General features: G+C 54.8%; 1 protein-coding gene across 3 annotated transcripts in view; it reads left to right on the forward strand.

The window, feature by feature from the left end:
• The window catches only part of TMCO3 (transmembrane and coiled-coil domains 3), a 31,525-nt gene that overhangs the window by 18,173 nt on the left and 372 nt on the right, over nt 1–12,980 (forward strand). For all 3 annotated transcript variants that reach the window (XM_079903240.1, XM_079903238.1, XM_079903239.1), the window contains 6 exons: nt 2,743–2,929; nt 3,011–3,128; nt 8,438–8,633; nt 11,248–11,398; nt 12,000–12,079; nt 12,770–12,919. In XM_079903240.1, the coding sequence (XP_079759366.1) occupies nt 2,743–2,929; nt 3,011–3,128; nt 8,438–8,633; nt 11,248–11,398; nt 12,000–12,079; nt 12,770–12,919 (882 nt within the window). The remainder of the gene's footprint in view (nt 1–2,742; nt 2,930–3,010; nt 3,129–8,437; nt 8,634–11,247; nt 11,399–11,999; nt 12,080–12,769; nt 12,920–12,980) is intronic.

Consider the following 12,980-nt stretch of genomic DNA (forward strand, 5'->3'; position numbering starts at 1 on the left):
TTGACTTTTAGAATGATTACTTTGAAAGCCAGAATATTCGAGAATGGAAACGGGGTTAGGTTGGAAGTGAATTCATGAAAAGCTACTTTGTGTTTGAACAGACAGCTCACAGAAGAGGAGAAAGCTGATGAGAAAGCAGATGGGGGTGTGTGGGAAATGACAGGGAGGCTGCTGGTTACAGGAAGGGGCAGCTCCATCCAGGCCCCGTTTGCCACCAGCTTAACAGGACACTAGTGTCGAGCCAGCAGGGGTCTCAGTGACTTTGCGGGTGGTCACTGGGCGCCCTCCCACCAGGCTGATGAGAGTGACAGCTCGTGCCCCTTCTGGGGAGCAGTCCGGCAGTTGGATTCGAGAGCCTTGCCAGGTTCACGTCCTTCACTTGTGGTTCTGCTCCTGGGTTTCTAGGCAAAGGGAAGAGTCAAGCCCAAGTTTTGGTTTTTGTTTTTAAAATTAGCCCCTAAAAGGTACTCAGCTCCTCACTGTAGCATTTTTATGGAAGATCCAAAGCAGGCTGGGTGTCTGAGGCTAAGCTGGGATGTAGCTGCTGGGTGGACTCTTACGTAGCCATTAAAAGTGTTATAAGAATGTGCAGTAACAAAGAGAAAAATGTTAAATGCTGAACTTCAGAAGAAAAAGCGAGCGTATAGTGTGACTGTGGCCACACAGAAGGAGCCCAGAAGCGCCAAACACCCGTGGGTGCTGCTCTCCAAGTCCTCTCTGACCACCAGCGTGCTTCCTGCAGGAAGGGAAGTGAGCTCGGCCTGAGCCTGCGCTGCCGTAGGAGCAGCTGTGCCCGGCCCTGCCCACCCCTCTCCCCAGTTCCTCCTTTTCTTCTTTCTTTTTGTTTTTTAATACATTTATTTACTTATTTTTATTTTTGGCCATGTTGGGTCTTTGTTGCTGCGCGCGGGCTTTCTCTAGTTGCGGCGAGCAGGGGCTACTCTGTTGTGGTGCGCAGGCTTCTCATTGCGGTGGCTTCTCTTGTTGTGGAGCACAGGCTCTAGGCGTGTGGGCTCAGTAGTTGTGGCGCGTGGGCTCAGTAGTTGTGGCACGCGGGCTCAGTAGTTGTGGCTTTCGGGCTCTAGAGCACAGGCTCAGTAGTTGTGGTGCACGGGCTTAGTTGCTCCACGGTGTGTGGGATCTTCCCAGACCAGGGCTCGAACCTGTGTCCCCTGCACTGGCAGGCGGATTCCTAACCACTGTGCCACCAGGGAAGTCCCGCCCCCTTTTTTTCTATTAAAGCTCCATTTGTCCATCCACTGACGACTCACTTCCTGTCAGTTTTCCTCCTCATACAGTGTCCTGAGTCAGTTCAGGGCTTTCTCCTGGTACTCTGGTATCTTTTTCATCCTTCTGGCACAATCACCTCCACGTGTTGATTTCTGAATCTAAAGTATAAAGAAAATTGGCCACTTCTCTTGGTCCTAAGGGAAGTGGCCGAATTCTTCCTGTTAATTCCGTTGAGGTGTGTGTTGTGGCTGGGCCAGAGGGGCCTGCCGAGGACCTGTGGGGTCCCCCGGGAGCGGGAGGGTCTTCCCAGGCAGCCCTGTGAAAGCGCAGGCTGGACCCCTCGGTGTTCACGTGCGTTCAGACGTTCACAGCAAGCAGCGGTGTTACCTTGCGGTTAGGAGTGCGGAGGGGCAGCGTCTGGTCCCCCCGCGTCCCTGGTGCAGCCACCTCAGCTGGCGCGTTCTCATCTGGGCTGTGAGGGGTTGGGAAGAGTCAGGTGTCCTCTGGGTCCAGAGTCTCATAGCTGTCTTCCCCAGCACTGTGGTGTTCAGGGTTAAATAAGGAAGTAACGTCATTCACCATGATGTTTGCGTGCCTGCATCAGTGTGATACGTTTTTGTGATGCTTTAGGGATTTTGCGCCGGGGGATGCAGCCTGAGGCAGGGCTCGTGGGAGCAGGTGTGTGTCGTAAGTCAGGGCAGGGGCTTGGGCGGGGACCGGCCTTATTGGGTGCCTTTGGGTCTGGGGCGAGCTGGGGTCTCTAATGTCCCCTAGCTCCGATGTCCCTGAGCGCCACCGAGCCTGGCTGCTCCCCACCTGGCGGCCCTGACCCTTGACCTGCACCTGGAGCGCATCCCGCCCCTTCGTAGGCAGGCCCATGGGCTCGGCGTGCAGAAAGTTTATATCCATTGATAACTACGCTATAAGTCCACGTTTATTTTGCTTTTATTTCTCAGCGATAAGTGACTGACAGCTTTAGCGCACCCTGAGGTACCGGTGGCTCTCCTGCCTTGTGGGGTACCCGTGTGGCCCTGTCACGGTGGGAGGTTACTTGGCGGGGTTTTGAAGTGTCAGCAGTTGCTGGCAGGTCCCTCTCAGTCTTCTGTGAAATCTCCTAGAGGCCTGATTAGAGACAGTTCAGAGACGCCCGAGTCTGCGAGATCCTTCCCGGGCCTTGTCACCGAGGATGCTCGTGCCCTCGACTGTCTGTCGTTTATCTGTGAATCACCTGGGCCGCTCAGGTGTGTCCCGTTTCCGCTGGAAGAGGGGGCGGAGGGGTCCCCAGCTCCAGGTGTGTTCTGAGGATGGCGGTGCACGACGCGGAGAGTGTGGAGGGCGTGCTTCGTCCCTAACCACGCCCAGCGCTCGGTGACCGCGTGTGCCCGCCCCCGCTTTTTGTGGTGTTGCGCTGGTGTGTTTGCTGCGGGGCCGGCCGGTTCCTGGGCAGGCGTGCCCGCGCTCTGCGGGGCCGCGGGCACTGAGGTGTGTGCTCACCCCTGTGCTCTCTCCCAGGTGTGGAAGATCTCCCTGCAGGGGCCCTGCTACATGACTCTGCTCATGGTGGCCTTTGGCTTGCTCTGGGGCCACCTTCTGCAGATCAGACCCACCCAGAGCGTCTTTATCTCCACCTGCCTCTCCTTGTCGAGCACACCCCTGGTGTCCAAGTTCCTTGTGGGCAGCGCTCGCAGCGACAAGGAAGGTAGGTGGCCGCGCGTTCTGAGCGTGTGTCAAGGTTAACCGACTTGAGTCCACAAGCTCTTAGTGACTTTTCCCCAAGCAGGCGACATCGACTACGGCGCGGTGCTGCTGGGGATGCTGGTGACGCAGGACGTGCAGCTGGGACTGTTCATGGCTGTCCTGCCCACGCTCATCCAGGCGGGAGCCGGCGCACACGCCAGGTAGGGTTGCTGCCGTACTTCAGTTCACGGTCTGTTTTTCTGGCTTCAGATCATTTGTTTATCGAAATACCGACCTTCCTTTCCTTCTCAAGTACAAGGTTTCTTCTGCTCTGTTTCCAGTTTCTGTTGGAGGGCTCTGGGCATTCTTTCATGGTTAGTCTGCTGCCGATGGCAGGTTCTCTCGGTTTCCTCATCTGAGTCTTATCTCCCTTCCCGCTGGAGGACGTGGCCACCGGGTGTTGGTCTGCAGCAGACGTTTCTTTCTTCCAGTGCCTGGCAGTGCTGTGCTGCTTCTCCCTGGCCTCCGACGGCTTCAGTGATAAACCGGCTGTCGTTCAGATCTGTGTTTCTCCACAAGTAACGCAAGGCTGCTCTCTGGCTGCTTTCAAGACTTTGCCTTTAGTTTTCAGAAATTGAATTACGCTGTCTTGGTGTCTTAGCTTGGGCTCTTCAGCAGACACCACAGATGCGGCAGCTTACACAGCAGACGTTTAGCCTCGGGGGCTGGGCGCCGGAGATTAGGGTGCTGGTGCCCTCTCAGGCAGCTGTCTTCTCCTGTGTCTCCACGGTAGGGGAGGTGGAGAGGCTGCAGAGCCCTCCGGTCTCTCTTATAGAGGCCATTAGTCCCAGCACCGGCCCCACCTCCAGATGACTCTGGGGGACACACACCTCCGGCCCGTAATACCTTTGGGTTTGTTCTGTGTGGCGTTCGTTCATCTCCTCGAAGCTGTAGCTCTATGTCTCTTGTCTATTCCTAGTTTAGGAATTTCGGCCATTGTTTCCTCAGGTGTTTTTTTTCAGTCCCGATTGCCCCCTCCTCGTGGGACCCCAGTGATGCGCACGTGGCTCTTCTGTTGTCCCACGGGGCTCTGAGACACTTCTTTTTCGGTCTGTTTTCTGCCTGTTGTTCAGACTGGGTAGATTCTGTCCGTTTGTCCTCACGTCCACTGGTCCCATCCTCTGTCATCTCTCTACTGTTCAGCCCATCCAGCAAGATTTTTGCTCGCGTTATTATACTGTTTAGTGGTATAATTTCCATTTGATTCTTCTTTTTATAACTTCTGTTTCTTGCTGAGATTTTCTATTTTTTCATTTGTTTCAAGAGAATTTTTTAAGTGCTATTGAATCATTTTTACGATGTGGCTGCTTTAAAATCTTTGTCAGATAGATACACACAATACACATAATAGATAATACACATAACATAACCCCAGATACACATAATACACATAATAGATAATGCACACAATACACATAATAGATAATACACACAATATAACCCCAGTGATGACGGGTCTTGATGTTGGAGTCTCATTCAGGTTGTGGTTTTCCTGATTCTTGGTGTGCTGAGTGATTTCCAGTCGTATCCTGGACATTTTATATCTGATAACATAAGTCTCTGGATCCTTTCATTATTTTTTTTTTTTTTTTTTTGTGGTACGCGGGCCTCTCACTGTTGCGGCCTCTCCCGTTGCGGAGCACAGGCTCCGGATGCGCAGCCCAGTGGCCGTGGCTCAGGGGCCCAGCCGCTCCGCAGCATGTGGGATCCTCCCGGACCGGGGCACGAACCCGTGTCCCCTGCATCGGCAGGCGGACTCTCAACCACTGCGCCACCAGGGAAGCCCCCCTTTCATTATTTTTTAAAGCCAGCAGCCCCATGTTGAGGCGTGGTTGAGGGTGGGTGTGTGTTCATCTTCCTGCTGAGCCCCGTCCGGGGAGCGTGGACAGCCTGCCTCATTGCTGACCGGCGGAGTGGAAGCGTTTTGTATTTTTAGTATTTGCCTTTTGCTAGATATTGTAATAAGTTTCAGCAATCCAAAGTGATCAAGATCTCTTCTCTGCTCTCAGGAAGCTCAGCCTGGCGGGGAAAGTAGAAGGAGGGAATGGTTTTTAACTGAGATTCCCAGAGGTGAAGGCTCCGGCCCTGGTGTGTGGCCACCCTGGAGCCCCAGCTCTCCATTTGCCAACCCTGCGGGCTGTGTTCTCGCCTGTAGGATGGGAACAAGGTGGAACCTGGACAGTGTGCTGGCTGTCAACAGGAGAGACTCGTAAGGCACCTGACACGCCCCTCGTATGTGCAGCTGTTAAAGGCCGTTTGTCAGGAAGGCCCTTTGTCTGTCATTTTTCTTTGATCCAAAGGTCTTTAACTGTCAGAAAAGCGACCTTTGTTGCATTAGTCCTTCTGGCTACAGATTTTCAGGGTAAGTAACTGAAAAAACATTTAGACAGAAAAAGGATTTGTAACTTTAGCTGAAAGTTGTTTGAGTTCTGCTTGGGCTGTGCAGTAAGTCCTTCCCGGGAGAGGCGGGAACCCCCTTTCCCAGGCAGAATCCGAACCGCGGCCAAGAGTGTCCGGGCCCCCTGGGAACTACGGGTATCACCTGGGAACCAGGCCCCCTGCCAGGTAGACAGGTACGGCTCAGGCAGAAGACTTGGAAAGCTTTTCTTTTTATCTTCCTAATTTAAAATTTCATCCAGTACTGGTACTGGTCCTGTTGACGTAATTCCTGTTTTGTCATGAGAAGCCATGTTTACTGAGAATTTTAATGACGTGGAAAAGTGCCCTGCGTTGTGTTAGGTTGTAAAAAAGAGTCAAGACCACATGTGGTATTTCTCAGAAGGAGAAACATGGAGCTGCCACGTGACTCAGCTCTTCTGCTCCAGGGTGTGTACCCCACAGGAATGGGAACACCTGTCCACAGGTGTCACCTTTGCGGGGGGCGAAGGCGGCACAGCCACGTGAATGCCCCCCATGCCATGAGTTACACACTAATGGGGAAGGTGGTAAATTTTATGTTACGAATATTTTACCACAGTAAAAAAAACCTGTGCGTGAATGTTCATGGCAGCATTCGTCGTGATGGCTGAGACGTGGAAACAACTCAAATGTCCATCAGCTAACAGACAGGTGAATAAAACATACAGGGAAATGTCATTCAGCCATAAAAAGGAATGACGCGCCGACACACACTACGGCGCGGATGAGCCCTGAGCACAGACGCCAAAGCCCACACCGTGGTTCCCACAAACGATTCTGTTTATGTGAAACGTCCAGAACAGGCAGGTCCACGGAGACAGCAGTTGGTGGTGCTGGGGCTGGGCTCGGGGAGTGAGTGTAAGGGGCGCAGGCTCGCTCTCGGGGATGAAATACGTTCTGAGACTGTGGTGGTGGCACAGCTCTGTGACTAGAAGCCGTTGAATTGTAGACTTCAAATGGGGGAATTGTGTGAAATGAGACATGTATCAAAAAAGCTGTTAAAAATTACATACAATACTATTCTAACTGCATAAAGGAGAAGATGGGGGCTAGAAATGTGCATTACAGAGTGTCCAGTAGAGGAGTAGATTAGGGTGAGTTTACTGTTTACTTTATTTACTTTTCTGTATAATTTGGGAAAACCTCTTTTCCAATTTTGATAACCAGGGAAAATTTATAGTAAAAAATATTAAATAAAATCAATAGTAATGTTAATATAAGCTTTGCCTCTTAATTCAGCTTTATTCAGAACTCGTCTTGATCTTTCCTAAAGGAAAGAATTGTCTTCTTCCCTCCAAATATTTCACAGGTAAAGGACAGAACACAGAGACTATGATAAAATTATAAAGTAATTCAAATTTTACTAGAATTAAAATCTTGCAAAACCATGAACGTTCTAGAAGAAAGTATGGATGAATGTATTAAATATTGAAGATGTTCAAGCGGAACACAAATTCCAGAAGCCATAAAGGACGAGCAATGCGATCAGTGTCACTGAAGTTTCATACTTTGAATGTTTAAATACACACAAACACACATCCACCCACGCACACGCATGGATACACACAGGCCTGCACACACACATATACACACATACATGTGTGCACACACGTATGCGTGCACATACATGTACAGGAACACATTAGGTAAGCAGGCCAAAGACAAATGGGAAAGAGATGTGTGTACACGTTCTGTCTTATTGTTTAAAATCGAAGTATAGTTGATTTTAAGACAGAGGGTTAAGTTTCTCATTTCATGAAGATCTACAAATCAATGAGAAAAACGAGACTAACGCAGTTAACAGACAGGTGAGCGCTGAGAGCGGCTAACTCAGCAACAAGCGAGTGGGAGAGCACCCCGCCCCCTGCCCCCCACGGAAGGAAGTCCGGGGGCGCCTCTCCCTGGTGGGCAGGGCCATCTGTCAAGGGTGGACGTGGACGGCGCACGAGCTCCCCCACACGCCGCCCCCAGTGTGGCTGAGCCTGGACGACCCATTCCCGGGTCCAGCCCAGGAGACGTGGCCCCGGCCCTCGGGTCATGGACGTCAGACCGCATCCCCACGTGTTGCTTTGGCCTCTGCAGCCCACTGAATGGGATGAGTCAGGGGTCACTGGGGTACAGGGGGAAGGGGCGCCCGGTGCCGGCCCTGAGGGTCCGGGTCGCGGGCTGTGGGGGCCTGGCTGGGACTTCGCGCAGGTTTCTCTTCCTGCCGAGGCCACAGACCCCACCTTCTCCCCTGGGCTCTCATCCTGAGCCTTAGCTGTGGGTGTTCACAGAGGCTCTGCTGTGACGCCCTGAGGCATCACACACCCTGGGACGTGTCTGGGCTGCTGGTCTAGGCCTGGCTGCAGGGGCGAGTCCTCTCTTACCACCTGATTTATATTCTTCCATCAAGAGCTCTTAAACCAGAATTTTGGACTGAAGGGTTTCCTAAATGTGATGGGGAACTGGGGTTAAAAACTGTGTATGTTACCATGAACACGACAGATGCACAATAATGCCTATCTTGTGAAGGTCATTAGGTTGAGATCTTAACAATATATTGAGATCTGAGTAGCATATTCTAAAAAGGGCTTCGTGCAGAAGCCTTTTCTCCGTGACTAAGTAGCAGAAAATTCAGAGTTCTGGCTTGGGCTAAGGGAAGGCTTTTCTGAAAGTCGCTGGCATCCCCCAGTCACGCTTTGGTGGGGAGCCTGCAGTGTCGTGTTACAGAGCGACTGTTGCCTTACAAAGAATTTCAAATGGCGGTTAATTCCTAGTGAGGACTTTTATCATCTGTCATCGATGGAGACACATAAGCTGTCAGTCACGAGTCATTACATCCTATAAAATGTACTTACTCCGAAGTATTAATTGCAACACAATTCAGCTTCTATATTCAAGTAACTTAATTTCTGAGGTTAATGTTTGATGGATTTTATTCTAACATTTAGAAATGAAAACGTCTGCGATTTGGGTCATTTATTTTGTAATGCTAAAAAGGAATGAAAGGTCATTTCGTTGGACTTGAGCGTATTCTGAGGAGAATCAGGCGTCTCCCTCTCTTTCCCAGCGTCGCCATGGAGATCCTGCGGGTCCTGGGCCTGGTCGGGCAGGTCCTCTTCTCGCTTGCTGCGGTTCTCCTCTTCTGTCTTGTCGTGAGGACCTACCTTGTGGGACCGTACTGCCGGAGGCTGCACGCGGAGAGCAAGGGGAACAAGGAGGTCCTCATCCTGGGAATCTCCGCTTTCACCTTCCTCATGCTGACGGTAAGGCCCCAAATGCCCGCCGCTTACATCGCCTGACTCATCCTCTGTTCACCGAGAGCTTGTGATCGGTCCTTTCTCTTTCATTTTACTAACAGTTGGCATCCGTGAGACGCTTGTGGGTGTTTTATCCGCGCACAGTCGTGCTGCCTGGCGCTTCTGCCCGCGCTCTAGGCTCTCTGCTGGGATGGTGTTTGTGAGTGTGAAACCGTGCGAGTGTGTCTTAGACGCTTTGCATCCGAAGCAAGAATCACAGTTTAAAACGACTTTTTGTTCTGTTTGATGAGAACAAGCTAGTGAGCAGCGTAACTTCTTTCACTGTAACGTGAAAAGCTCACCATAGAGGCTTGTTTGGGAGGCGGCCGTCCCAGTTAAGGGACAGGCTTCTCATGGGAGAGCAGGGGAGGGGCCGGAGACCCCGTAAACAGTCCCAGCTCTGGGGGCATCACCTGCACGGAAGAGCTGCGCCCCTCGACGTGCGCCGGAGAAGTGAAGACCCGTGTTCACGTGGAAACTGACGTGTGAGCGTGACAACAGCTGTGCTCCCATCGGCCCAGACCGCCCAGATGGCCTTCCTCAGGCGCGTAGTTCAGCCAGCCACGGCCCTCCACGCCAGGGCAGCCACCCAGCTTTGAACCGTGGGTCTGTGAGTCGCCGGAGAGCTGTGCTGACTCGAAAAGCCAGTCCCCAAGGTCAGGAGCTATGTCACTCCACTTCCGTGCAGTTCGTGAAGACAGATCAGAGATGGGGGAAGGCCGCTGGCCGGGTGCTGAGGAGGGAGGGCGGTGGGGAGGACCCCGGAGGTCACGGGCGGCCCACGGGGCTCCACGGTGTCACATCCACGGGACTCGTGCTGTGACTTGGGAAGATGCTGCCGTGGGGGAGCCCGGGGAAGGTACCGGGGTCTCTGGATGACTTCGTAGAACTGCACATGAGCCTACAGTTAGGTCAAGAGAAAAGTTTAATCCTATAAAGGACACTGAGGAAAAGAACTTCCTTACACAGTTGCGTTGCCTGCTAGTGTCTCGTAATCTTGGGAGAAGACTGAGGTTTGCTTTTGCTCAGAGCCGTTCGCGTATGTGACCGACTTGGGTTTTGTGCGTTGCTCCGCCCCATCTGGAGTGTCCTCTGGAATGGCACCCGGCAGAGTGCTCTGACCCGGCGCTCCGTGCTGCCGCCCAGCGGCACTTGAGCCGAAGCAGCCTCGCTCTGCGGCCCGTGTGTCCCGAGCGCCTGCGCGGGTTCCGGGCGCTGGGGGAGGCATCTAGCGCCCGAGGCCGCCGCTCACTCGCGCCGTCTGTGCTTAGACGTTCCGGGCGGTGGGAATGAGGCTGGACGTGCGGGTCTAGGCCCGGGCCGTGTGGGCCTGCGTGACCGCAGCTGGTTTCCCCAGGTGGCCGTGCCCTTCTCCCCGCCCAGCACGTTTCAGAGGCTGACCCCAAGCTGTAGCCCGTGCCAGTGCTTCATTCCTTCCCACGGCTGAATGGTACTCCTTGTCAGATACAGTTTTGCTAATGTCTTGCAGTTTGTGACTTGCCTTTCACTCTCTTGACGACGTGTTTTTGAACGGAAGTTCCTAATTGTAGCGTGGTGCTGTGATTGTTCTTTAAGGGCAGCACTTCAGGGTCCTGCGTGACACGTGTTTTCCGGCTCCAGGTCACGGAGATGCTGTGTGTTGTCCTCTGGAAACGCACTGCTTTCTTTTCTCACTGAGACCTGCCATCCACGGGAGGCGAGTTAGCGCGGGGTGGATGGCCGTGGTCAGGACCTGTTCTCCACGAGCGTCTCCTCACCCCCGTGAAGTCGAAGTCGAAGGTCACAGCACAGAAGCCGCGTGGCCGAGCATGGGTGGCCCAGACGCCCTGCTGTCCCCAGGTGGGCGGGCGGCCAGCCCGGCCCCCTCTCTGCAGGCTGTCTGGTCGTGGTCTTCTGGGTCACGGGGATGGGTTCAGCTGGTCGGCTTCCAGGCACAGGGAGTTCTGTGACTGCTCCCGTAACGCTAGGCGCCCTTGGTTCCCCGCGTCCGTGTCCGCGCTGCCCGGCGTGTGTCATGTGTGCGGCGGCAGCGAGCGCTGTGTCGGATCCGCTCCCAGGCATCTGATGGGCTCTGACACGGTCGTCAGCAGGGCTTCCTGGAACATCGTCCATCTGTCTTTGCTGCTCTCGTCACTGGATTTACCTCCCCGAGTTAAACACCGTGTCCGCTTCCTTCCTCTAGGCGCTGGCCAGGGTGGGGGTGGGGGAATAGTTTTGTGTGCCACGTGTTTAATGCCAGGGGAGTTGGGCTGTTTATTGATTCAGGGTAAAGAAAGTGTGTCACAAATTCTTAGATCTTGGGAAATAGTCCCACTCAAAACGTCTGCAGCAGTCTACACGAACGATGGTTGCAACTGTTGTATGACCGTTTCCTCTCGCTCGTGGTCAGTGAGCTGACGTCCCCTGCTGTGCCTTCTGTGGGGTTCTCCTGGGACGCCGCAGGGGCCTGGGCGGGGGCAGGGAAGCTGGCTTGTCGCAGTTTTATGGGGACATCCCGCCGCGTCCGAGAGGCCCTCTCGTGTGTCCTCAGCAGAGTCACTGGCGGGTGCACCTGGCGTGACCTGTGTCCTCCTCCCCTCAGGTCACCGAGCTCCTGGACGTGTCTATGGAGCTGGGCTGCTTCCTGGCCGGAGCCCTGGTGTCCTCCCAGGGCCACGTGGTCGCTGAGGAGGTCGTGTCCTGCGTGGAGCCCGTCCGCGACTTCCTGGCCATCGTGTTCTTCGCGTCCATAGGTGACCCTCCTCCTCCAGGGGTGACACTCCCACTGGGTCTCATCTGCTCACACGTGTTTCTACTTAGCTTGTGCCGCAGAAACAGTCCCCATGGCGACTAGGGTCTGAGGGACTCTACCTTAGAAGGAGGGAAGGTTTGAGCTGAGGGACGGGGGCTCCTGACTGGTGGTCCTGAGGGTCCACCGCTCAGCAGGGTGGCAGGCCCACTTCAGCACGTCCACATCAAGTGCAGGAAGAAATTCTAATTTTAATACAAAAAATCAAACTAGTGTGTCGAGGCTGCTGCCCTGGGAATGTCCCCGTGGAGGGGGGTGGTCCCACTCGTGGTCACAGCACGGCCATCTGGCCTCTCGCTCACACCCTGCACCGCTCGGTGGGTCCAAGAGCCCCAGAGACTCTGGGTGCCTCGAGAGGCAGGTTCTGAAGCCCGTGGAAACAGGGCGGGGAGCACCGAGTCACCCGGCCCTCTGCTCGGGGTCTCGGGGTGGAGTGGGTGGGAGACACCCTGCCCCTTCCCGTCCTGGCGGAGGAGCCTGTGGATGTAGGGGTGGCAGGGAGGCCGGCCGCCCAGCCCAGACGATCGCCCATGCCCGTCCCCCAGGCCTTCACGTGTTCCCCACCTTCGTGCTGCGCGAGCTCGCCGTGCTGCTGGCCCTCACGCTCTTGGTGGTGGCCATGAAGGTAGGGCCCCTGCTTGCGAGTCCGCCCTGCCTTTGCTTTCCCCTGTCACACCACGTGCCCCGCTTCCTGCCTGTGTGTGCCCCCCGCCCAGTGCAGCCCGGCAGCTGGGGCGTCTTGGATCGGGATGGCCCTTCGGCTCAGTTTGTGTTGAAAACGGGGGTTTCAGAAGCTGGGACTGGAGAAACCGCTCTCTGGATCCTCCAGTGACACCCTTGCTCTGTAATTTGACTTCTAAGTGAGTCTAAAGAACCGCAACCCGGCTCTGGTGACGCAAACGTACCTTTTCACGGCCACTGAGAACTATTTCGCCACTTTCCACTTGTCTGATCTCTGTGACTACAAATTGTTGAGGTGCCCGTGTCAGCGTGGTAGTCTGGGAGTGGGCGTGGCCTGGGTAGTGGCCGCTGGCTTTGCGGATGAGAAGGGGCGGTGCCCCGATGGCGGCTGAACTGCACTGCCCGCCGCAGGCTGCTTTCCTCCGCTTTCTTTACGTTGCGTTGAAAACAAAGTTTCCATTCTGAAGGCTGCACGATACTCGTTTGGCGGGAGGGCCTTGGTTTTCCCCGGGGTGTCTCCGTGCGTCCTCCCACGCGGTGCTGGGGCGGCCTCCCCCCACCCCGGACCCGCCCTGCTTCCTGCGGGCGGTGCTCCGGGCCCGGCCTGGCAGAGCGTGACCTGCCGCTCTGCCAGTTCGCCCTGGCAGCCCTGGTCCTGTCTCTGCTGCTGCCCAAGACCAGCCAGTACGTCAAGTGGATCGTGGCCGCGGGGCTGGCCCAGGTCAGCGAGTTCTCTCTGGTCCTGGGGAGCCGGGCGCGCAGAGCACGTATCATCTCTCGGGAGGTGAGTCTCTGCCCGGCTGGTGGAGCGGGGTTGTTAGGGGCAGTAGGGCTGGGGTGGGGGG

The sequence above is a fragment of the Stenella coeruleoalba genome (genome assembly GCF_951394435.1).
Source record: "Stenella coeruleoalba genome assembly, chromosome: 18".
NCBI classification, from domain to species: Eukaryota; Metazoa; Chordata; class Mammalia; order Artiodactyla; family Delphinidae; genus Stenella; species Stenella coeruleoalba.